The sequence below is a fragment of the Thermobia domestica genome, chromosome 12 (assembly GCF_964235325.1).
Source record: "Thermobia domestica chromosome 12, izTheDome1.hap1.1, whole genome shotgun sequence".
Lineage (NCBI taxonomy): Eukaryota > Metazoa > Arthropoda > Insecta > Zygentoma > Lepismatidae > Thermobia > Thermobia domestica.
Genome location: NC_137465.1, coordinates 135,497,880 through 135,525,424, shown reverse-complemented (window position 1 = coordinate 135,525,424; position 27,545 = coordinate 135,497,880). Strand labels below are relative to the sequence as shown.

At 36.0% G+C, this 27,545-nt stretch overlaps 1 protein-coding gene across 1 annotated transcript in view; it reads left to right on the top strand.

Annotated features, from left to right (window-relative positions):
- LOC145666671 (ras-specific guanine nucleotide-releasing factor 1-like) overlaps window positions 1–27,545 on the top strand; it is a 997,934-nt gene that overhangs the window by 703,246 nt on the left and 267,143 nt on the right. Inside the window, exons 4-5 of the mRNA XM_081734144.1 lie at window positions 12,367–12,514; window positions 22,192–22,391. Of these exons, the coding sequence (XP_081590270.1) occupies window positions 12,367–12,514; window positions 22,192–22,391 (348 nt within the window). The remainder of the gene's footprint in view (window positions 1–12,366; window positions 12,515–22,191; window positions 22,392–27,545) is intronic.

Sequence of the window (27,545 nt, the reverse complement as noted above, 5' to 3'; positions counted from 1 at the left end):
ATTTGTCCATAGCTACATGTTAATATCAATACACACATTGCCCATATTTCAATATTGATCATGCGATCCCACTACAGACATTCATTTAGTTTATCCAGTTTCTTTGTGAGTCCCCTTTCACAATTTCAACTTGGCCACAGTTGTTGAATCCGTATTGGTATGCAACCGTCCACATCATATTGCATCAGTTTGATGGAATATTATTGGTGAATTGGCAATGACTTTCACGTTCTTGACGCTAATCCTTACATTTCCGACGCTTTGAACTGACGTTTACTTAGTATGACTGCATTTCTGGGCATTTTCCTTAAGTGTTTCCACACATGTGAATCACCCTACTTCATCTGTTGTTCTCTACCGACACTCCAGATGTCTTTCTATAGCATTTGAGTACAAGTTCGCTACACTTAATACTCAGAATGTCACTGTTGGCCAGGATCCGTACCTGGCGATTATGCAACCGCATACAAAGGGGAATGAAGGTGTCCGCCATTTTGTATTTGTTCCAGATATCGACTTAATATAAACGAATTATTGTTCCCTGGTAGAAACCTTATCAATTCATATGCATTTGGACCAATTTTTATTTGGTAGATTATCCAGGACTCCCTACGTTCCTTTGGGGAATCCCTTGTGCGTGCATGGTAGGATTGTGAAACATGCAAAATTCAATACAGCACTTATGACTTCTTCAGTTAATTTTTTACCCGCCCTCTCTACGTTGGATAGTTTCAGAACTGTTGGCGTCCGAAAGTCATTTTCCCACTCTTTCGGCACCTTGTAGATCCGAAACTATGTCCGATAGCCGAAAGTTGAAGAGAACTATTTTTCATGTCTCAGTGGCAGGAGTCACCTCCCAAGAGTTGTAACACTTATTTTGCAAGACCCGATATATATATATATATATATATATATATATATATATATATATATATATATTCTGTGTTTACATGCCTGCCTTTCGTAGTAAAAGATCTATTTTGAAATTGAAGATACAGACATATGAATTTTATGTTTATACGCGGAAAATCCGTTGATTATATAGAATGTCGAAAGTTCTCATTTATTGAAAGTGTTGCAACCTAGTAGCAAATCATTTGTCGGAGTCTATAAGTACAATGTGTAAGTAATTATTGAATATATGTATATGATGAGATATAAATGTATGTGAAACGTAAATATGATATTGAAGCGAAATGTAGAATTGATTTAAGGAAATGAATATGTATAAAAGGTTTAGTACCTACCCCGAATGATTATTGGTTGCCGTAGTTCGAGACATTCGACGAGTGTAAAAGATAGATTTTAATTTTGTTTTGTCTTGTAGATTCGCAGAATGTTATATGTGATTTTTAACCTCATTGTTATAATACAAATTGCATGTAATATGAGATGAGGGCAGGTCGTATTTCGTAACCCTAAAGTACCATCAAGTCCACTGTTGAGTTCATAAATATAACATCTTTGTACCAACCTTACATATAAAATCCTTTCCTCTTATCCCAACCTTTTCAATCTAATCAGTGTGTGTTACCCCAACCTCTGTGCGTCGATATACACAGGGCCGTGCTGGGATACTAATGAGGGCGGTGGACAAGTCTACTAAAAGGGCGCCCATACAAACGGGAATATATATATATATATATATATATATATATATATATATATATATATATATAGAGAGAGAGAGAGAGAGAGAGAGAGACTTTGAAAGAAAATATGGGTGCCATTTTATATCAAAATCACCAACAAATTTGTTTTAGTATGAACGTAAATAACTAACCTCGAATTGAACTTCTCTTTACTACAGAAAAACTTTTTAGTTCCTGTAATAACACTTCTGTCATATGAAAAGAAGCTAAATGTATCAACAACTTAATATAGCACGCCTATGGACGCAGGAGGCTCATTGCCGCGTTTACAAAAGCTCTCCATTGATTTCTGTCCTTAGAAAACTGAATCCAGTTTCTACTTTATATTTCAATCTCTGCGAGAACCATTTTAATATTGTCCTCCCATCTGCGCCTCGGTCTTCCTAACGGTCATTTTCCTATTTGGATTTCCAGTTACAACTTCGAAAGCGTTTCTAATTTCTTCTATTCTGGCTACATAAACTTACCATTTGAGCCTCCTAGACTTGATGATCCTAACAATGTTTGGTAAACGATATAAAATTATGCAGTTCCTCGTTATGAAGTTTCCGCCTTTCCCCATTCCCGTTCCTTTTGGAGTTGGAATATTGGTTTAAGAATCTTGTTTTTAAATACTTTCAGTCTGCGATTTTCCCTCAGAGTCAGTGACCATGTTTCGCAACTATACAGCACAACAGACATTATTATTGTTTTATATTTTGAGCTACAAATTCCTCAACAGAATTAGCGACAACAAAAGATTTTTAACTGAATAATAGCACGAAATCCCTGCTTTCAGTTGACATTTATTTTTTAGTGATTATGGTTTGGTGTGTTAATAATGATCCTAGATATTTGAAACTAGCCACTTTGTCGAAATAAAATATTATTTGGTATTTTAACGCATCCATAAAATGCAGTATTACGATCCCGACAAACTTCCATTTATTTAGTTTTCTCTGCATTTACTGTTAAGCCTATATCCCTGCAAGCGTTAATTAAGATTTCTGCATTCCTTTCTATTGTTCTATCATTCCCTATCAAATTTACATCATCAGCATACGCCATAACCTGGCAAATACAATTCAGCTCTAGTACCTGATTGCTATCTTTGATTTTCCTTATAGTGTTCTCCAGAACAAAGTTAAATAATAATGACGATAACGCATCTCCTTGTTTCAGGTCATTCTCAACGTGAAAGCTCGTGAACAAAAATTTTTCTACTTGAACCTTACTTCGGGATTCATTTAAACATATCTTAATTAATCTACCTTTTTCGGTATTCCAAATTCTGTAAGCATGTTGTACAATGTTTCCCTCCTACCAGAGTCTAAAGTCAATAATTGATGTGCCAGGATGTTGTATTCTCCCATTTCTTTTCAAGTATTAGTCGAAGGTAAATATCTGGTCGATAGTTAATCGATTTTACCTAAATCCGTTCTGATAATCTCCAATAACTTCATTTGCGTATGGAGTCAATCTTGCTAATACAACGTTTAAGAGGATTTATTGGATGTTGACAGAAGAGAAATGTCTCGATAATTATTAAATCTGTTTTGTTGCTTTTCTTCTGAACTGGAACAATGATTGATTCTCTTCCCTCTTGTGGTAATTCCTCCTTGTTCCAGATAATGAGAATGAATTTGTGTATCTTGCTCTACAATCTTTCCCCTCCAGCTAAAATTAGGTCAACCAGAATTTCGTCTACACCCGGAGTTGTGTTTTTTTTTTTTTTTTTTTTTTAATAGCGATTTCTATTTCTGTCTGGTTAGGTTCTGGAATATACGGTTCTGCTGCATGCATTTCACTTTCTCCACGCGCATTAGTTTTTGGCTATGTGTTAAGCAAATCGTCAAAGAAATCTTTCCACCTATTTAAGATGCTATCTGTATCAGTGAGAACTGTTCCTTTAGGTTTCTTTAATACATAAGCACGAGGTTGATAGCCCTTCTTAAGTCCATTGATGCATTTATACATGTCCCGAATGTTTTTGTTTTCACTATTATCTTCAAGTTAATTAATTTTAACTTTCAAAAGTCGCGTTTCTTTGTTCTAAAAGTTTTAGAAGTTTTCTGCCAGATGACAATGAAATTTTATGCAGTTATTTCGTTTGGATTTTGTAGCCAATGCAGTTTCTTCTGTTTTCTCTTCTCTGCTACTTTAGTACATTCCTGGTTGAACCATGGTTTTTTTCTACATATTTCTGCGTGCTCCAATATTTCTTTTGCTGAAATTTTAATGTTATCTCTAATTTCAACCAAGTATCTTGAACACTAGTGCACTCCAAACCTTCTAAAACTGAGAATCTATTCGACACTTCAATCTGTCTCCCCTCTCACCTGACTCTCCTCTTTTTTAAAAAAAATACCGCTCCGTTTTCAGATATTGATTATTTCCTTTATTCAACGATATTCTCTCTCTTACTATCACAATCAACTCCTCTGAACGACCGAACATCAGTTGTGCTAGACTGTTCTTTTCTGTCTACTAAAACATGATCAGTTTGAATATGTGTTTTTCCATCTTATGAGGTCCAAGTATAATTATGAATGTCACGATGTTGGAATGTTGTAATCTTTACGATAAGGTTTCTGGATATTGCACAGTTCACGAGTCTAACGCCGTTGTCACAACTTTCCTTATGCAAACAATTATTCCCTATAATCGGTTTGAAAATACTCTCTGGTCTTACCTTCGCATTGAAACCGCCTAACAGAATTTTCATATCCATCAAATAACCGCCTAACAGATGATCAAATGTCCGTTCTATTCTTTCGTAAAAACTGTATTTTTTAAATCGCCATCCTTATTTTCTGTTGGGTATGTGCATTTAAAATAATAATATTACACCACCGACCGTTAAGAGAAGTAAAAGAAAATCTATCATTAAAAAATGTTTACTCAGTATATTCACAGGTAACCTCTATATCCCAGAGGCCTTCTCCTCGATTCCAGAGGCCTTCTGTCGACGCGCCGTGCCGTGGTGACAGGAAGACCACATTTTACGGAAATTAGTACAGCTTTATTTCAGAAATACAACAGGTACTGAACACTGCTTTAAAACACACAGGATCAATCAATATGCTCGGATGTATGGATGCATATTAAGATTGTGAAAGCTTCGATGCAGTAATAATTGTAAATTAGAGACTAGTGTTAGTGTAGAATTATAAAAATGCATCGTACATTTGACTATCCGAACTATTCTTGATGTATCACATTCTTTCATTTTATAGGTACATAACTTTCTGAAAGTATTTGAGAACAAGATCCTGAGACGAATATTCGGACCCAAGAGGAACGGGAATGGGGAATGGCGGAAACTTCATAACGAGGAACTACATAATTTATACAGTTTACCCAACATTGTTAGGGTCGTCAAGTCTAGGAGGCTTAGATAGGCAGGTCATGTAGCTAGAATGGAAGAAAGTAGAAACGCTTTCAAAGTCTTGACTGGAAGACCAATCGGAAAACAACCATTAGGAAGACCTAGGCGCAGATGGGGGGACAATACTAAGATGGATCTCGCAGAAATTGGAATACAAAGTAGAAACTGGATGCAGTTAGCTAAGAATAGAAATCAGTGGAGAGCTTTTGTGAATGCGGCATTGAACCTCCGGGTTCCATAGGCCATACAGTTAGTTAGTTAGATAGATTACACTCTTTACCTGTTCTCTGCCAATAGCAACTGTATGAATTTATAGTACAAAACTGAAATACAGAAGAATAAAATTAAAAAATAATGTGATATTTCGCAGGGCATCTTGTGTAAAGGGCTTCACAGGTTCTGTACTACCAGTTAGTATTTGAATTTATTATACAAAGTTGGTATACAGGATAACTAAAACCACTTATCTATGATGGGATGTTTCGTAGGGCGCTTTATGTAAAGGGCGCACTGTATCTTTCACGGGTTCTTCGCCAACAGTAACTGTGTGTATTTATTGTAGAGAACTGTTCTATACAGAAGAGTAAATAGCATCGTTCATCTTTGATTTGGTCTCGGAAGGGCGCCTAATGTAAAGGGTGCACTGCACCTTTCACGGGTTCTTTACCAATAAAACTGTAAGAATTTATTACTAAAAACTTGTACCTTTATTTATACTGTGATATTTCGGAGGGCGCACCGGGACACGTCCCGGTGTCCCGGTGGGCCAGCACGGGCCTGGATATACATGAAATTCGCTTTGAACAAAAGAAGAAAATAATAATAATAATAATAAATTAAATCTCTCACGAGTCGGAAATTGATAAAATAAGTTTACTAGTGTGTGCATCTATCTGGTGATCTAATGATTTAGAGCTGGTCTACAATCTAACTAGTGACTAAATAACCGACGAGGTAAAAGAGCCTCCATAATTGAGAAGACATAACTTTGCTTCTATAACCTGAATAGGGAAGAATATTCCATGAATGCTCCTACGAATGGAATTAGTATTGTTTGTAATGAGCAACATAATTATATTTACGCATACAAAAATGTGATAGTGAAACAAATGGACACCGTAAAAGTGCCTAACAGTCAACGTGATATTGACACTCATCGCTAGCAGCGTGATAAAACTGTAAACTAACCAAAAAAAAAAAAAAAAAAGAGAATGAACAAATAAAAACATATTTTTATACATATGAGAAAGGACTCATCTAAATCCTTACGTAGTTTTTTTCTTTTTCTGTAATCTCATAAAATGTAATATATTCATATACGTAAATATTTTTTGTGTCCCATGAATGTTTCCTGCTAATCTTCTTGTTAATATATATATATTAACACTCTACATATATATATATATCCCTCTTTCAGACGTTGCTGTTTAATTTAGTATGTATATTGCCACATTTTATTAATATGTTCTTGATATGTCCTTAACGATTAATATTGTTTTCCTTTTTTTGGTGTAATAAAATGTATAGTAAAATGTAGTTAGATGATTTCCTTCAGAATATTTTATCCATGTCTATACGCTATCTCGTGTGTATGTGTGTACGACTGAGCGACAAATTTAATTTTAGATTGTAGCATTAATATCGGTTTACTGTAATGGTGTTCGTAATGCATGACGAAGGCCATGAAGGATAAAATCCAAACTAATCTGAATCGGCTCTGGGAGAAAAGCCAAGATAACAGGCTGCGCCTGAATAAACGATGATCTTTCAGATATCTCTAAATTATCATTCGTGAAGAATATATGCATTACTTTAAAATATTTTTTGTTCTTGGCTGATTCAAATGTGTGATTGATCTCTGATTTTAAAGTTTAAAGACCGGATACTGGTTAATCGTCGTTACGAAATAACGGAGAAATAATAAAACAAAACTTTCTCGTCACCCGGACGGGTCGGGGCAACTCCCACTGGTGTAGTTGCCTGGATCCAGGTCAGAGTTGTATGAGTGAACATGTGTCTCTTCCGGATTACTTCAATATTGATCCTCAAGCAATAGCATTTTGAATACAAACTACTTTTCAGTAACGATTCAAGGTTCTTCACCATATTCCCATAGTTATCCATTAATTCCTTCTCCTCTAACTTCCTATCTTCTTCTTCCTTTCCTTCTTTTCCTTCTCTTTTCTCTCCTACCTCCTTCTTCCTCTTCCTCACTCTTTCTTTCCCTATTTTCTACTAAGAAACCTGAAAAGAGGGTAGGAGTTGTCGCACTCCGTGATTGGGAGTTTTCGCTATTGACACGGTCATTAAAATGGTTTTAACGTTTCTTCGGAAGTCCGATAAGAATTGGTTATCCATAACATAAGCATTTTATATTAGAATTCTAAAATCAATCTATTCCATTTATATTTAATTAAATTATTCAACATTTACAAAAGATTGCAAATATTTTAAAATTCCAAAAAAATAGTTAGCGACTTCACCCCATTTCCCCCAATCACGACTTTGAATTTTTCTCTTCTCAAAGTTCTCATCCTCTTCTGTGAATCGTTACCCTAGACTACAAAATTCATAGCGCTCCTTTTTATCCTTTTTCTTTAATTGATGCAAGAGCTGCAATTTACAGGGCTCGTACAGTCTCCTACGTAGTGTTTCCCACACTGTCGTCCGTGGTGTTAGTAGCTCGCGGGATGTTCTACGAACATACCTCTTCGAACTTCTTACAAAAAACTCTCTCATACGGTCAACGGTCTCCTCACACGCAGAAGGACGGCCACTTCTTTTGTTAGAACACAGGTAACCAGTTGTCACAAATGTATCATGCCAGGCATAAATAGACTTCCTGCTTGATGCCTCTTTCTTGTACGTTGTGATAAACTTCCGTTGCACATCTGCAGCACTCTTGTTTTTATCGAACTCCAACACACAGAAAACACGCTCTGCACCAGAAGTCGCCATGTTTACAACATGTCGACGCCAACGCCAAATGCTGTGAATGTGGGAACTAGAAGCATTGCCTGCAAAATGAAAAAGGTAAAACATATGAGATACTCTTTCATATGACATATACAGGACAGCTCTATAACTTTTAGTTTTTGTGTAATAAATTAAGAAATGTGTTACTGCACTTTCGGAACACGGTGTATAGTAATTCATCATAGCATGCAAATAAGGAATAATATAAATGTTTTAACTAATCTTAGATTGAATTCCTTAAAAACAGGTGCAATGAAAGAAGTTCAAGTGTAAATTTAATGTTCAAAAATAAAAACATTAAAGTTCTCGAATGCTTTTCTTGGGATTTGTACTTTAACTTTCGCTTAGAATCAAACGATCGTTTTCCTTCATTGCACAGTATTATTATTATTATTATTATTATTATTATTATTTTTTTTTTTTTTTTTTTTGTACAGTCGCTTGGCCATCTAGATATTTATACTGGTGCAGAGAACACGGAGAACACCAAGATATTTATACTTGTAAAGTTACAAACACGGTACAAGCCCTCAGTCTCTTGTGCATATCTAATAAATTACAAGCTAACTGCACCACGCTAGTGTTTTGTAAAAAAAAATAATAATAAATAAATCATTGATATAGGAAGTGGCTTCGCTGTTTTAACACTAGTCCACAGGTTTGTAACTAGTGTTTTAATTGTATAGGTTCAAGAAGCACACAGTCTTATATTTACACTGGTATCACAAATGTATGAATATGTATGACTAATCTAGTAGCTTTGAGAAATAGGTCTCTGATCTAGAATGGGATTCAAGGTTCTCCTTACTGCTTTCTGGATGCTGGAAACAACGTAAAAAAACGAAAAAGAAAAGCTACTGAGTGTTATTTTTAATTTAGAGGAAAAAAAGTAATCACAATCTGGTGAATATACGGCGTGTGATAACATACTTTTTGCGGCCAGAAACTCACGAACAATCCCTATGTTGTGTGATGTACTTTTCCAGTTTTTACTCCTCCGTTAAGGAACGGAATACACGGCGCCTGTTTCTTTAAATGCTATCTTGTTATTACTTGGCGAACAGTCTTCTTATTAATACTAATATGGTGTGGTATTACCGTGAGCATGCCGATAATTGTGTATTTTACGCGCCTGGGCCCAAGAAATGTTTGCGTCTCTCCCCCTCCCCCTTTATTTGTTCGCACTCAGTTATGTATAAGCAGAAACAACCCCAAAACTGACAAAATACAATATATTATAATATGCCCCTAGAATACAAGATAAAAGCGAATGTAACTATAATAAATATTAGTCTACAGAAAATGAAACACAATATTTTCAATCAGTTTTCAGTATAGGTGTTCCTTAAAATTTCTCTCTCGTGCTCCTCTTGATCCCAGCTGAATTAGACACAGCACGACAGTTGCAGAAACCGCCCTGCAGAGGCTCCACCAATTCATATGAATGGAACGCACCGCGTGTGTATTGCTACCATGTGAATCCTATCCCGATATCCGTGTCACTGCAGTGTATGATGGGCAAGACGAAGGACCTGCCTGCATTTGACCATGGTCAAATCGTAGGCGGCAGACGATGAGTGGCTCGATTTTGGACGTGGCTATGGCACTCAGATTGGATTTTCAGAGGCAACTGTGTTAAGGAGTGTATCGTGAGTACTGTCTTCCGGTAAATCACCACCCACACGGGCAAACTGAAGCGGTCAGGGACGTGTTGACGACAGAAGTAGGCGCCGACTGGCTCGCATCGTAGCAGCCTATAGACGGGCTACAGTACATCAAATCACGGAGAGATTCAATGCAAAACAACACCGTTTTGGTAGCTACATAATACACAACCACCTACACGCCATGGAGTACAGAAGCCATCGACCCATGAAAGTACTCCTTCTAACCGCACAACACAAGAAACAAGGTCTAGCATGGGCAAAGGAACACCGCCACTGAAATGTGGAAACGTGGAAATACACCAGGTTGCCTGGACAGATGAGTCACGTTTCACATTGGTACATGCCAATGGACAGGTACGGGTGTGTCCCTTCACGAGGCAATGGATTCATCGTACCAGCAGGGAACTGTGCAGGCCGGTGGTGGTGGTATTTTCATCTGAGGGATGTTTACGTTGACTGAAATGGATTCCCTAACATGTGTGACACGGTCCCTCACAGGTGAATGCTGCCACAATCTTCTGGATGACCATGTCCTGTCATTTGCTCGGCTGTAACATCCGGATAGTGACCTCATCTTTGAGGACAACTCGCCGGACTACTGCCCTAGGATGGCAATAGATTGGTTTGATCAGCACTTCTCTGATCTGCCAATACTTCCTTGGCCATCACGGTTACCGGATTTCAATCCCATCGAACACACCTAACGTAAGACACCATGGAACGACGCCTTCGGACTGTGAACCCTCTTCCGACCAACCTGCGGGCTCTGTGGGAGAATTCGCAGCAGATATGGATGAGATTCCAGAACAACACTCCAGGCGCCTTGTGGGGTTCGTGCCGCAGCGGGTAACCGCCGTTATCAGAGTGAAAGGTGGTGTTACATGGTATTATGTGGGTGTCTCTATTTCAATTGGTGATCGATGTATATCGCCTCTGGAAACTGCTGCCCTGGGCCAAGGCTCCTATGACCTTTGCGTAAATACGGATCTGATCGTGAGTATTCACATTTGTGTCATTCAAAATACTATTTTAATCTTTATACATCGTTTTATTTGTTAGACTTGGGCACTCGTCATTTTCCACAGACTCCCTTCCAGCACTGATCCTTTTTTGTCATTTAAAAACACAGCAACGACAAAGGGAATCATCACCATAAATGTTTTAACTTCACAAATATTTCTGTTACAGTTTTCCCTAAGCGCGCACAGAACTTGATTTTCACACTTTGATCCAGTTTTGAAATAGTAACTAGATATCAAACAATTATCTCTACTTAGCAATGTACCCAATACACGTTTACGCACCACATTAGCAACCGATTGACCTGGAAGTTTCTGCATGTGTTCTCGATGTCACCGTGAACACTTCCATGCCAAAAATAACTTAGCAGCAAAAAAGTCTCGTTTCCTAAGTGCCGCACTGTGTACGCTACTCAAAAATATGATTTATTTTCTAAAGCAAATTCGAGGTCACTAACCACCCTGATTATTGAGTTATAAGTTTCTAATTAATATGCACTGTGAAAACATCAAAGGTGGTCGACGCACTTAGAAGTATGTAAGCTATAAATTGAGTTACCAAAAGATAAATTGAATATATTTGTAACTCACGAAGTTACTTCATAATTTTATTCTATTTTAAGGTTACTGTTCATTTTTAACAGCTAATTGTGTCCCTAACTGTTCCACTCATTTTTTAGTTATTATTCTGTTTGTTCAGTAAAGATATACTGCATACAATGCTAATTCATGGGAAAAATTACATTTTTAACGAAAAAGTCTTTATGAATTATTTCAGTTCAGAAGATTGTTTTACTGTTTCCAAAGAGTCTTCTTATTATGTGTTTAGAGTAGTGGTTGAGTTTGTAGTTTATAAGATAATAAATGACTGACGCGACAAATAAGAAAGGCAACGCTGTTGTCCATTAGCGTTGTACGACTGTTATATCTTTGGGTCGTCTTTAAAATTCATCTGTGCCTATACGATTTTCAATCCTTCAACTCGTGTAATTCTTTTATATTCATAGATTTCAATTACACTAAGTATAAAGGTCATTTAACTATATTACTTGGAGATTTGAACCAGATAAGTCGTAGGTGGAATCAATTCCTGATAATAGGTTTCAAAACACAGCAGTAATCGAATCTACTCATAGCTATATAGCCCTATTTTAACGACAAAATTCTCTGAATCCATTCATAATGAATAACTTCAATAACAGCATTTCTTTCATATCCATTGATTTCAGTTAAACTAGCTTCCACTGAGCGTGGTTATCAATCACGAAAGATTTTACATTATCGCCTTTCGTGCAACAATTACTTAAGCTCTATTTAAAAATTTTCAATCTAACAAATTTTTCGTAATTTGAAGATTTAGTTTAAGATTTTTCGGTCAGTGATTTATGATAAATGGTAAAGAAAGGATCATTTTCTTGACGAACATTGCATTTACATAGCATTTAATAGTACATGAACTTGCTATCATTGTTGATGGAAAAGAAAAACCAATTTAAGTAAAGTGCGAGGAATGAAACGTAATTCTCCAGTAGAAGAATTTTGCAGTTATAACAATGCTTCTCTACGTACACAGTAAACATATTGCAGTAGATAAACAAATCTCGGAACGTGCCTCATAGTACTAGACGAAAGTGTTTTCTCTTTTTTTTTTCTTCAGAATAATTACTGTTTCTTCTATTCTGCAGTTTTAACAAGCTTCTTCTGCAGAAGGAGGAGTTAGAACAGAAACATCTTCACCTTCTACAGATAATAGAAAGTGAAAGAACATCAAAATGGCAGTATACACAACAGTGTGAAGAACTCGCATCTGAAATCAAAAAACTTAGATCTGAGGTATGTATAAAACCCCAGTATTTTCTTTCAAAAAGTAGCTTAAATATTTTTTTTGCTATAGAATAAAAGTGATAGAGTATTTTCTGTACTGTTCACTTTATCCACAGAAGAGATTACAACTTACAGAGAAGCAGAGATTACAGTTCGCTTCATTGAATACAAGCTTTATTGATCATTTAATGCTACTTATTCAAGCTCAGAGTTTTTTTAAGAGTTTGATTTTCAAGTTTGAAAAAACGATAAACATAAGTGTACGCTCTAGTAAAATAAATCAAAAACTATTGAGTACTAGCTAAGAGGTAGAATATTGTATAAATGATACAGTATGTTAATCGCTATAGTACAGTGTTTTTCACTATATGAATTTTATATAACAGGTGTTATGTTATTATTTTTTATTAAATTTGTCATATTGTTACAAGTTAAAGTTATTCAATGAGCAATTAATTACAAAATATGGTAATAGTATACATGAGAACTCCCTGATCTGCGTTTCTTCTGTGTTCTATTACCACTTCTACATGAAATACCATAAATTTTCTACGTAGTGCAGTATCCATGTGCACAAGACATGCGATATGCGTTAAATTCCCCCTCACACACACACACACAAAGTCATAGATAAAGTACAAGGGCACTACACATGCAGATATAAAGTACAGGTACGTTCTTTTTTATTTTCGTATCAGTCGATAAGTAAATAAAAGTCGCTTTGTTACCCCCTTTGTAAGTTCGTACATACTCAATGAATAATCCCTAATAGTATGAGCGTCCTGCTCCTTCGGGAACTGATGCAGCTTCATGTATACTATATCCCAAAATAATATGCAATATTCATAAGTATGGTAAACTGACAAGCTTAAAAAAACTTTAACACCCCACAGTTATGTCCGTTAGGCTGAAGCAGTAATTTTCAACCAAATTCCTATCACAACCCATATTTTATCACATCCTCTTGCCAGCAACCTCCTTATAATTTCTGGTTTGTAACAAAGCTTGTGTGGGGTTTTTAATATGCTTATTGCGGAGATATCACTATACCCATCTATTTCTATAATAGTAGAATCCATTTCTTGTATATAGTGGATACAGTAACTTCCCTAAAAGCGAATGCATTAAAACCAAATTCAATCAGTTCTTTCATATTACAAATATTGAATTTGATCCGTCATACTGTTTCAAAATGGAGGTCATTTGGAAATTTTAAAACTTTATAACTCCATTAATGTTGGATCATATGATAAAAAATAGTGATTACTAATTTTGGTTTTTAAAAACTTGGAACAGTTGTTAAAAAAGTTATTAAGTATTTTAAATGACTTGATAATGTGCATCACGAATATTGAACCGGACATTGCCGCACTAGTGAAATCACACCATGCTCAGGTATCTTATTAGCTTTCAGTTTTAATTGTGTTTCAGTATGCAGGTTTTGTTGCATTTGTATTTTTCTGGTATTTCAATATATAGTTCTCATTAGTTTCATATCATACCTCTTTCATTTAAATTGATTTTAAACAACTCTGCATGAGTTGAAAATGTTTAGCAGACCTTTTTTTTTTTCTTTTGTTCTTAGCAATATGTAGCTCTATAAAAATAAAAATATGCCTATGAGAGCAAAATTCAAAATAACATTTTTAAAAATTTTCCGGTATTAGATTCTAATTTTATATATCTCTTCCTCTTATCTTCACGACTCTCTGGAAACCCTCTCGCGACCCCCAAGAGGTCGTGACCTCCAGGTTGAGAAACACTGGGCTAAAGAGACAGATGGGATGAATAACATCGACCTGAGAAATAAAACTCTTTTTATCCGGCGAAAGGTTGTAGAGGTTATTTAATCTAATTGAGGTATGCTCATTTCAAATATCCAAACCGTTTTTGACTCTCATACACAGTTTTGTTGCTATATGAAATCAAAAGTTTGCATATTGTAATTTCAGTATAAAGTACCAACCACAGTATGTGCAAAGTGAATGGAACAGATCAAATTGCAATGAATATACAAAAACATTACTTTTATGTTACAGGTTCATTCGTAAGAGATATAAATCTCACCACAAGAAAATTATTCTTATGTTTTTCTTTGATGTGAATGAGCACTGAGTTGATTTACGTTTGTGTTCCTGAGTAGGATTATCTCGAACTAGAGACCAGCAGTAATCTGAAATCATAGAGACGTCCCACCGCCCCTGATATCTTCGTTCCATTTCTTTTATGTCTTGATGGAACAGCTCATCGTAGTCCAGATGACTGTACAAGAAATCCAATTTTAAGCTCATGTTACAACCTAGTTCCTGGAAGTTGTACAGCATGAGTTTTACAGTTTGTTGGTAGTTATCGTCTTTAATATTACCCAGGAATTTACTGGAAACATCCTTAAGTGATTCCCATATTTGAAGCTGTTTCGTTCATCGCCGTAGTGAATGTAGGATCTTGCATAAGCTTCCGAATCTGGGGACCGTCAAAAATTTCTTCCTTAATTTTGGAATCAGAAAGTCCTGGAAATTTCTGACAGAGGTACCGAAAGCAGGAACTACTTCTATCCAAACTATTAATGTACTGATTCATAATTCCCAGTTTTATATGTAATGAGGGCAATAGCTCATTTTGAGGATAAATTAATGGACGGTTTACAATGTTGTTTGCTCGGGAACCGGTCAAAACCCCCACAGCCAAAACCCCCACACTCCAGAAATGTCAAAACGCCCACACAAACGGTCATATGAACTGTTGACTTGGACCATCCAGAAACTAACCACTCTCTATCCTTGCCCCTAGAGTCTCATTCACATAGAAAACAAGTAAACTTTGTATATCCTGCGTGTTGTCGCAATATGAAACCAATAAATTGTAATAATCATTTTTGGTCATCCTCCTTCGGACAACATACCGACTGCTACACTCCTTTTCCTTCCTTGGCGGGACTGACTTTCCTTACAAAATATTATTACGCTATAATATCCAACTTTAGGAAACTATTAAATGTGAATATTTTGTGCACAACATTATGAAATATAAAAAAAAGTTAATTTTTACTTTCTAGTTTTTATTGAAACAAAATCGTGTCTCTATAAAGCTCGTTTTATATGCTTTATTTGTTAAAATGATAAATTGCAGTTAATTCATTTTATTACTAAATTTCCATTTAAACATTGAAATTGTTTGTAAGATAATTTATTGTTAAGAGGAAAATATATATTCCACCTAAATTATATCCATTAAGTGCTTTCAGTATTTGTTCCACAATTTTGAACTTAATATGTAGTGCTTTAATTTGTCTCCTTTGAAGAGTATCTACTAAATATTCTCGTCGTTGTTTTATTTAATTTTTGATCTAATTCATTCGTTTGTTTTATTTGTTTGTGAAGAGGTTTCTTTGGTAAATATTTGCACACTTGATCCGATTTCAACGAATGAGAGGAGACCACAGATTCATCTAATATGGTAATTGGTGTTTTCTGTTCTTCAGGCATGACGTTTATGTACAATGTAAATAATGGAGGTACGAGTATTGATCTTCGTGGCACTCCCGTGATACATAACACTCATAAAATGGAATATTAATATTTCTGTTAAATAAACTTTAAAAAAAAATAGGAAAATGCTTGTTGGAAATTGTTTATGTGAATGACTAGGAATATTGCTGTATTTTTGCCTATAGTGGATATATTTTGAAGAGGTGATTGTTACCTACCATCAATTACTCACATCTAATAGAATCAAACGAGGACCAGAGTTGCAAGTACCGTATGGTTGCAAGTATTCGGCGTGTCCAGAAATGAAGAATACATTCTCAAGGAACAAGGAACTTATATCCTGAAACATGCACCTGAAGTGAATGTTTTCTACAACATACTGCATTATGCTTCTACATGCGCAACATTGGCTGCTCGTAGGATCTCTCCAATTTCACCTATGTAAACTGCAAAATAGCAGGTGTCACATAATCAAAGGCTACATTCACTATACTGACTTCACTTTTGTCTGGTAGACTGATATCTTTGATATAGTTTCATAGAAAGAAACCACACAGTGTTATATTGGTGAAATAAAATGACAAGATATCAGGAAACCTTGTCTAATTCACATACACAAAGCTTTCTCCTCAGAGACATGATTTTCTTTATTTAACTAACTAGTACTATCATTTGCGAGAATTCTATTAGCACAACGTAGCCAAAGTTTGATAGTTGCCAGTTAGATTATTCTACAATAGACAAAACATACTTAAAACAGCTATCATTCTTCTGGTAGAGGAAGTTGTATATCTCATTTATAAGTACGTCGTGTATATTAATTTTTACATCTCATGTATTTAATTAATAAACTTTTATAAGCATATACTTTTTAAAGTTACTGTTGTACAAGATATTAAGTATGGTATTGTTAGTAGGAGGAAGAAGGGGAAAAGGAGACAGACCAATTTCAATAGTATATCAACAATAATAAAATAATAGTAATGGTAATAAAGCTGCAACACTTAATGGCATATTCATGCATGTAGTTTGTGTATAGATAGTAGTCTCTTATTGGAGTGTTATTCACGTTAAAACCGAAATTTACATGTATTTGCTTAAAAATTAAAGGCAAAATTATGACTAATAAAGCGTCTAATATGAATTATGATGCATAACTTCACTTATGTCAGTCGTGTAAAACTTGGAACAGGAGAAGGACCGGGTGATGTGTAATATGTCTACAAGCTGTTTGTTACGCTATTTTGTGTAACTTTATAACTTTTTTTTACAAGCTTTCGTAATCTCCACAAGCGTACGGAAACTCATTTGTTGTATAATTGGATAAAAATAATACACAGAAGAATAATATTACGAGGTAGTGCCAAGAAATAAGAGAATCATTCTTTCAATTACAGAATATGTACAGTAGGTTTTTTAAAAAATAATCACTGTTTTTTAAACGTAGTCGCCACAACGTTCAGTATGCAAGCGTTTCGAGATTCCACGAGAAGAAAATGTCTTCTAAATAACGGTAAGCGGATCATGCATTACCTCTTTCATTTCATTGTCATTGGAAACTTTTTGTCACCTAGTGTTTTCTTTACGAGGTGCAAACACACAATAAATTCTCGGTGCTACATTCGGGCAACATGCAAGATGTAATAAATACTCAAAACGAATAAATTATTTTTTGTTGGTTTTGTTTTAATTCTGTGTGGCCTCCCGTTATCATGCAGCAGAGCTACACCAGAACTGGGAAAACCAGATATTTGGATCTGATTGCAAGCTTCAAATTGCACTAAGCAGATTACAACATGACTCGTTGTTCACATTGCATCCTATAGACTGTATTGTTGCAGAACCACATCTCTACAGTTCTCAAAGAGCGTGAGTATTACTGTGCTGACAGAAACTTGAAACCTTCAGTTGAGAGAAACTTTCAGGTTTCAGTGATGATAAATGTCACCATGTTGATACGTCCTGTCACTGGCTGAAAATAGTACCCATCAATCATTACAAATGAAAATAGGCTTTGAAAAATCATCTCTTTCATTCTTATAACGTAGTGATAGTGTTTCACTCACATCCACCCGTTTTGGAAAAGCTTTTAAAAGACTAACCTAGTGGAAAAAGTAGTGGTACTGCAGCATGTCATGAATAATATGGAGCCACGAGTGATGTTCAGTTCTGCAACCACTTCCTCAATTCTTATCCTCTGGTTCCTTCATATCAGACACTCTACAGTAGAAACATTGTCTGATTTAGAATCGACCGGAGTGAATTGCATCAATCATAGCAGCTACTTAACTTTTTAATTTTCTGCATCACTCATAAACCTTGCTAAAGCGATACATATGACACCCTCTACTGTTTCTTAATCCTGTGTTAGTTTCTTGCACTCACTGCTTAAAACTCTAGTAACTTCAATTTGTTCCTTTCTTGTGCACGTCTGGAAGGAGGTCGTTGTCTTATTAAAGCACCTGGCATTACATTTTCAATCAGACCACACATACGCAACAGAAGAGTTATTTTATGTATATAATACGACTTTGTTCTTAATTCTTCTATTTTACTAAAATGCGGCTATTTTCTAACTTTGACTCTTATATAAGTAGGGAGAGTAAGTGTGTAAAAAGTATTTAAACCCTTTCTCCTTATACGCATTTCAATGAAAATGTAATTACAAACCGATAATACACTCTCTTTTTTCTGCTATTGTGGCATAAACTTTGGAATATTCTACCCTTTAGGAGACGTAGGCCCCCTATGTAATGTGACATGATTAAAACCCTTGAGATAGATAATACCGGTATGTTCCGAAGCCTATTTCATGACACAATAACAAAGAACAGAAAACGTCGATTACAATGTGGCCAAAAATATAGAAATTGCTCCTTTCCCCTTCTAGAAGTTTTTTTTTTTTTTGAAAATTCTGGGTCACATGTCCGCTTATTAGTAACAAGAAGTTCATATACTAAGTATCAACTTTCTAACTTTAAGGAATTGTGAGATTGCTCGAGGTAGGTACTAAGTGTGTTCCTAACTTCATTTCAGAGCTTGCAGCCGTTTTCCCGTGATGAGATCGAAGACAACAAAAAAATTAATTGTCATTCTTCTCATTTAAGGTTTATAGACTGAATTTCTAGTCTCTAACTTAAATGAATCTTTACATAAGCATTTTCTAAATAAATACCAGGAAATCTTAATATTGCGGAATTTTTTTTCCACGTTCAGAAGCGGAATTTTCGCAGACGCTGAAATATATACTCCCTTATTTTCCCGTGAAGCTTAACTCTCTATGGCGCATGTTTGCACCGCTTACTTTAAAATTCTAAATTAAATAGTATATGTCGATATCATCATTATTTTTACGACTTCAGTTTCTCGTTTTCAATCTTTCTCTGCTAAACACTTTTCAGTTAGAGAAAATTCACTGTATTTCTTTCTTTGGAAATTACTTTTTAAGATGAGGAGAACTGGTCGACAAGATTTCATTACGGAACGTTAATAAATAAATAAATAAACTCTACATTGTTTTAAAAGCTGATAAATATCGCCAGACCCAAAGGACATTCGATATGATAGAGTAGAAACAGAAATGATAATGGTGAATTTCGTTTGGATGTTACCACCATATATATATATATATATATATATATATATATATATATATATATATATATATATATATATATATATATATATATTTTCCCTAAAACACAAATTGAGATTTTAATACAATGCCATAAAGAAATATCACATATATAAATCCTTATAGTATGGCATATGGACATATCAGAAAATGCAAGAAGAGTAGTTTACTGGTGGAATGAAATTTTTTGGGACGAAATTTTATAAAATGTCTACAACAATTTTGTTCATATTTTATAACTAAATATTTCAGTACTAATTCTGAAACCTGACATAAGCCAGTTCTTTCGGAAAAACTCAACGACGGCGAAGGCTTACTGCTGTGATGAGATTTCTTCAGATTTTATTTTTTTAAAGTTATAAATCTCCTTCATAGTTCACAAATAAATATTTCAGTAAGAACTCTACACTATGACATGATTCATTGTTCAATTTTCAAAAAATACGCAAGTGAGAAACGTTAATGCTATGGCTCGAACCTTTTGTTTTGAATGTCTCTATTCATATGACGGTGTCTCATTTCATACTCAGAAAGAATGTCGTGAAAGAGTAACGAATTGCTGTTTGTTTCCGTTCTTTTATTCTGCTGATCATTAATTCTCTACATCAGAGTTCTCCTGTTTTAATTCTTTTCTGTTTGTGCTTCCTACCTTCTCTTCTTTTGATTTCTTCATCTTTAATCCTTTGAACTAATGAAACCAATATAGACGTTGCATTTATAATTCACAAAAGTTTATAACTCAGTGTACGTACATAGACTGTTTATAAATCACACAATTTTAATTTTGGATCCATTAAATTGTTGTTATTCACTTATATTATTTCAATACAAATACAATTGATACTGTTTTATATTTTGCATACTAACATAATCGAGACTTACAAACACGGTTTAATTATTTATATTATAAAATAATAAGAAAACTTTCAATGCAGTGCTTTTATAAAATGCACTAAAAAAATAAAATATTTTTAGTGGGGTAAAATAGGGTAAGTGCCTTGCGTGCTCTTCATAAGGCTGAGAACTATTTTTTTTTTTTTATGGATGTTGAAACGACACTTAAACGTTAACTCGTGCAAAGTGCTCTTAATTTTTCTTTCATTTCTTCATTTAACCAAACAAAAATCTTTTTAGTGCATTGAAACTTTACATACATAAAATTATTTATTTTATTTTTAAAACTATTTCTACACTTTTCCATATTATGTAACCACTTCTTCACTCATAGCGTCCTTGACTTGAAAATACTAATAATTTCAATGTTTGGGTTAAATGTTTTATTTTCTAAGAACATTTTACAAAACTTACACAAGAGTTTATTCAAAAATTTTAACACCTATGGAAGGCAATTCTTCCTAGCTTTTCGGTGAAATGCGCCACATAAAGATCTTGAACAAGTGTTGAATAATTGTGTCCTCTATTGAACTATAGCTAACAAACTATTATTATAAGCCTGCAGAATGTCCATAGTAAACACATCTTAGTTCAAGACATTCTTGTGAGATGCCATCAACTACAACAACAGGGCTCAAGGGCGCCAATCCTGGGGGAGCCGCCCCTCCCAAAAAAAGCTCATGTGGGACCCCTCATTTTTATGAATATACAACATTGGCATTATTGAATGAGATTTGCCTTAAAATCCGTATATATATGCCTTCTGCATCTGAATGCCCCCCCCCAAATTTACAGAGAAATCGGCGCCCTTGACAGGGCTCTGTCGTCATTATCTTCTGGATGCTTGCACACGTCGATATTTGAGATAATGAGCGTGCTGACAGCACTGGCAAAAGAATTAGAACCAGCCAAAAGAAAAAACCTCCACTCTTGTGGGTAATGAGTAGTTGTTGTCGAATACTACTCGCCGGGATCCTGACACCCTTGCGTATCGAACACACTTATTTCACTCAATCCTATTGAGTATATGGCCTTAACTGTCCATATTGTTAAAGTGTTTATCGTTCGACTGAGTATTTGGCATATTTTGGTAGAATGTCCTGAATATTCAGATCTCAGAGAACGTTTACGCCTACCTAAAAATCTTAATCAGGTTTTAGGGGAAAATTTGATCTTTAGTGACGTTATTTTCACTTTATTTGCTACAATTGGAATGGTTAACGTGCTCTAATAAATTTTCTTTGTAGAGTTTTTGTTGTTATGACTTTCTGTTATTGCTATTTTTAAGTCATTTCCTTGTCATATAATTTATATTTTGTTATTTATTCCTTTATCCATTTCGCGGCATTTGTTTTACTTTTATTACTTTTTAGTTTGCTTTTTTATTGTGTAGATCTTATTTTGGATTTTTTTTTTTAGAAATTTTATTTTGAATTTTAATGTTCATCTTGTATTGACCATTGAATGAAGACGTCAGCATATATCCTCGGTCCTGACGTCTCCATTAAACTTTAAGCAAGTAATTAATCAACCTTCTGAACAGCATAGAAAATCCTATGTTACCAAGTGTATCCTAGTGAGATTCAGCTATACTTACTAGTAAACTTTTAATGCAGAAAAATGCGTCTTTACTTCCATGAATATGTTAAATATTTCATTATTCTTTCCAGCTGTGTGCACTGAAGAAGGAGTGGCGACCTGTGCCAAATTATTCAGCCACTCGTCAGGACTCGGTGGACACAGAAGAGCTCAGAAAGATCAAAAAAGTTCAGAGCTTTTTCAGAGGTTGGCTATGCCGAAGACGATGGAAGCAAATTGTCGAGGAATATATCAAGTCTCCACACGCCGAGAGTATGAGAAAAAGAAACAGGTAACAATTTATTTACATTTTTATTATAGTCATATGGAAAAGTTTTTTACAAGATCGAGTAGCGTAAAGAATATTTAGGGAAAGTAAATTACAATAAAATTAAATAAAACTAAGGTTTTCGTAGCTTCCGTATATTTATGTTCGCTTCGAAGACGACGGAAGAGTATCTAGAGACACATTTAATACAAAGATTTATCCGTCCTCGGACATTGCGTCTAGACATGTAATCTGTTTTTAAACCGCATCTATAGACGTCGTCTTCCTGGCTTGGCGTTGTCTTCGAAGAACGTCTTTTCTGTCCTTTAACCCCTTCACGTCCGAGAGACATATTTGTCCATTTTCTTCAAACTATCTTAAAATTCTACGTAATCATTAGGGATGGCCAGAACCGGTTCCTAGTGGAACCGGTTTTCGGGTCTGAACGCATCCGGTTCTAGAAGATCCGGTTCCGGAACCGGTTCTTCGGATCCAGGTCTGGAACCGGTTCTTCGAATCCAGGTCTGGAACCGGTTCTAAAAACAGAACCGGTTCCGCTGGAACCGAAACTTTGTGACCATCCCTACGCTAAACCCGAGCTGCTGGCAAGCTGTGAACAGTATGCTAGATGAAATGGTGGAAGCGACAGGCAGGCGCCCAGGCGGCGGCAGCTTGTCTCATTTGGCTAAATAAACTGGGTAATTGGCAAACTCATTGGTTAAACAGGCAAACTGGCCAACTCATTTGGCTAAACACCCACTGGTGGACCAAAATTTTTTCTGGGGGCACAAACGGGTCTGGGCGGTGAAGGCACAAGCGCATGGTCCTCATTGCATTATTTTTGAAGGTGAACTTTATGCCTCCTTTACGGGTCTTTGGGGGCTTTCGGATCCAGATCTGGAACCGGTTCCTAAGATCCGGTTCTGGAACCGGGTTTTCAGATCCAGATGTGGAACCGGTTCCTAAGATCCGGTTCTGGAACCGGGTTTTCTGATCCAGATCTGGAACCGGTTCCTAAGATCCGGTTCTGGAACCGTGTTTTCGAATCCAGATCCGGAACCGGTTCTGAAAACCGGATCTCCGAGAACCGGTTCCTCGCGGAACCGGTTCCGCCGGAACCGGAACTTTGTGGCCATTCCTAGTAATCATTTAATATGTTTCAATTTTCGTAACTTGGCCATTTAAGATGTAAGGTTTACCAAAATTAGCCTAGTTATTAATTACATAAATATAAATTGCTCATAATGTTGGTACGATGAATGGACAAGAAACAGAGATGGTAGAGCTGATAAAAAGAAGACAATTAGGGATCCTGTGCGTGCAAGAAACAAGATAGAATGATAATAAGTCGGGAGAGCTAGGAGGTCTTTATAAGCTGCTGCATAGTGGAGCAACTCGAAAAGAAAGAAACGACTTGGAGATTGTTCTTTATAGTGATCTGGAGATAGTGTAGTAGGTGTGAATAGAAGAAGCAACAGGGTAATGATTATCAAGATATGCAGAGACGAAATGTTCAATGACGATACCACCTCAGAATGCTTTTGTGACCAGTTGCAAAATGTCTACGAAATGCATGCTATAAACAAGGGGAAAACACTCATATTCCAAACCACAAAATGCTTTCCACTGCACAGACGTCATTTTGGGAACTAGGCTTGTCTTGTCATATGTCGCCACTATGAGTATATTGGAAAGTAGAGCAACTTATGTAGTTTCTATGCCATAAACATTTTTCACAAATCATTTGTTGTTTGAGTTTCACATCACCACTGTCTTTCTGGATGAACCTCATATATTACCACGAGAAATTGAATCAGAGTGATTTTCATCATTGGAGAGATTGTTCATCACTAATAATGATGCGGCAGTCAATAACAAAGAAATAGTGCAAATATTATAATATAATAAATTCAAATGAATCTCATATCTCTTATTCCAAATCGTTGGTGAGCTCCTTCGTGGCTAAGCAGTTAGCGTACGCGCCTTTGGCGTGGGAGACCCTGGTTCGATTCCCGGTGGGAGCTCATTTGATTCGGATTCCACGTTAATCAGTAGGTCCACGTCTCATATAGCCTCGCTGCTGAACGGGACGTTAAACTCAACTCAACTTCAAATCGTCGGTTACAATCGGTACTTTTCTTTCAATACATCTGTTATGAAATGACATTATATTTCTAGGTTTATGTGTCACTATTATGGCGTGTACGCTAAAGAAGACGAACTATCAGTGAAAGTGGAGGTAGGAAGATTATGAAATAATACATGGAATGGTAATGTTGGAAGAAACAAGAGAACCACGGGAAAACTCATGAACACGATGTTGTCCACCACCAACTTAGATAGTCTGAGATCGATAAAAGAAAATAAAATGAAATTTTTCAGTTTTACGTCCCGTGGTTATGCCGGTTAGGCTAAAAAAGATAGTGATGATGAAAAATGAATGAAATGGTGGAATGAAGAAAGTGGGAGGAAATGGGAGAACCCCTAGAAAACCCACGAGCACGGTGTTTATGCACCACAAAGTCCACACGGTGCGAGCTGGGATCGAATCAGAGACCCCAAGCACCGGAGGTGAACGCTCTACCACTGAGCCACCGCGCCCCCAGACTGAGATCGAACCAGGTTCCTCACATTACAGATGAGTAAGTATTTTACTAGTGAGTACTGTTCGCTCCTTTCCAATATATGGTACTTGTACCGATTATGGCCCGGGTCCCTAATATGGCCCACCCACCATATCTCTGCAGATTCACGTTAGTGCTACTAGATGACAATTAAACTATGTCCTCTGAGCTGCGCAAATATGTTTACGCTTGTCATGAGAGAACAGTTTATAATGTCATCTAGTAGCACCAACGTAAATTTGCAGAGATATGGTGTGTGGGCCATATTAGGGACCCGGGCCATAATCGGTACAAGTACCATACTTTCAATTGTTATGCAAAGAAACGTAGGTAATTTAAAACTAACTAAAAGAAAAAATAATATTGTTTAATATTTCGTTTTCCGTTGGAAAGGAACCTAATGAAACAAAAAAGCGTATTAAAATAAAACTCGTGATACCAGAGCTGTTATTTTTAATATGCAAGCACTATAGTCCGGGATCCACAGTACATGCCCGTAAAAATTTATGGGTGCACGGAGTTTTATTACTGCATCGTGTTCTTTTAGCTATCGCTTTCTATTTTTTCTTGGGTAGACATCTCAATTATGGTCGCTTATCTCCACAGACGGCATTTTCCAATATGGCCGCCAAATAAGCAGTCAACATACATAACTAAGGAACTAAGTCACCTAGGAAAGTCATCTTGGTGTCAAATCGTAGGTTTTCGGGATCAGAGAATTCAAATATTATCTTAAAATTGCGATATATTGAATTTTCCAGGGGCGTACACAGAAATTTATTTTGGAGCGGTCCAAAGCTTTTCGGGGAGTCCAAGTTCAATATGAGGATAAATTGTATTAAAATCTGTCATTAACTACTTCCCGCCGAGGTCCTAATCAGAAAGAATTCCAAGATAATATTCCATGGATTACCTGCGGAAATATTTCCTCTACAATAACAAGTGCGTGGAGTAAAGAAGTTTCGTGTGTGTGAAGAGAATAAAGCCCACAAATTTCTGGCTGCTGCAAATTTCTTTCAAAATGAAGTATTAGATCATATCAAAGATTTAGATAGTACAAATTGTTTGCGGCCGATGTACTCGCCGAAGGAAACTGCATAAAAGCTTATCTTAGAAAATATGACTGCCTGTCAAGTGTTAAAGAGCCGAAAAATACAAAATTGTTATAGAAATTCCAGTTATTCAAGCAAGCAAAACAGTTATTGACCCTTTGCTCAGTAAGGGTTATGGCTTCACACTTTCTAAAATTAGGAAGCTGATGAACAACTTCGATGACAGTATTCCAATTTATAACAATGAGGTGAAGATATTTTTGGTTAGGGAATATGATGACAAAATCAAGTTTTGTCCATCAAAAAACCGAAAGGAACCTTTGCTTGTATTTTCTTCTGATCTGAGTTCAGAAGTTTTAGCTCAAATGATTAGATCTCAAAATGCCGTAAAGACTGCAGGAATACTCCTGCGTAATGCTATTAAGGAAATAGATTTTAACTTAAGCGACAAATTCTATGATTCCGCAGACCTTCTGTAATCCTGGAAGATGATGACGATGTCTGATGTATTATCATTCTTTAATCCCTATTCAATATTAGCAAAACACACTTACTCATGAAAGCAGCAGGAGACAGTGATGTCGCAAACATCGATAATGATAATGAACTGGAAGATGATGACATTACTAAACCAAAGAAAGAATACAATCAAACCTGGTCTTCCCAACAACTTTGAAGTTGCTGAGGATGTTGGCATTTATGTATCTGATGAGGCATCCACATGTGCTCTAAAAACAGTGTTTGTTATTTCTCTTATTCGATATGGTGCGTTTTTAGGCAACACTGTGCTTGGGGTCCCGGGTTCGATCCCAGCCCCCGCCAAGTGAACTTTGTGGTGGACAAACACCGTGCTCGTGGGTTTTCTCGGGGTGCTCCCGTTTCCTCCCACTTTCTTCATTCCACCATTTCACTCATCTCTCATTATCACCGTCTCCTTTAGCCTAACCGGCATAACCGTGAGACGTAAAACTCAACGATTTCATTTCATTTCATTTTTTAGGCAACACTCAGCATGCGTCACCAAAGTGGAGCAGTATGCATTCTTTAATTTCATCCGAGGTTGTATCAATTAAATAAGTTGGGTTTCTGTCAGTTATTTCTTCCCCAGTTACTGATTACGCTATTGTTTGTACTGCCCTTAAAGCTTTTAATCTGTGAAACAACAATTGAGACAACCCAATCTTCCGGTCTTCTGCGACGAAGGAGTGTTCTGTATAGTTGTGGACATAGTTCTAAATAACCCAGAGTAATTTTATGATATATTGCCAATGCTTGGAGTATTTCATTGCACAAAAGTGGCTCTACGGTGTGCTGGGAGGTACATCCTTGGTAACGGTTTCGATAATGCTCCTGTTGAAACAGAGAGCTTCGGAGTGAATTCGGCTAAGAGTGTACTAAAAGAAAAACATTATTTTCCCGGGCGTTTCAAGGAATGTTAATTGTCTCTGAAGCATTCGATAAAATGATTTAGGGATGCTTTCTGGGGTAATAACGAAAATGAA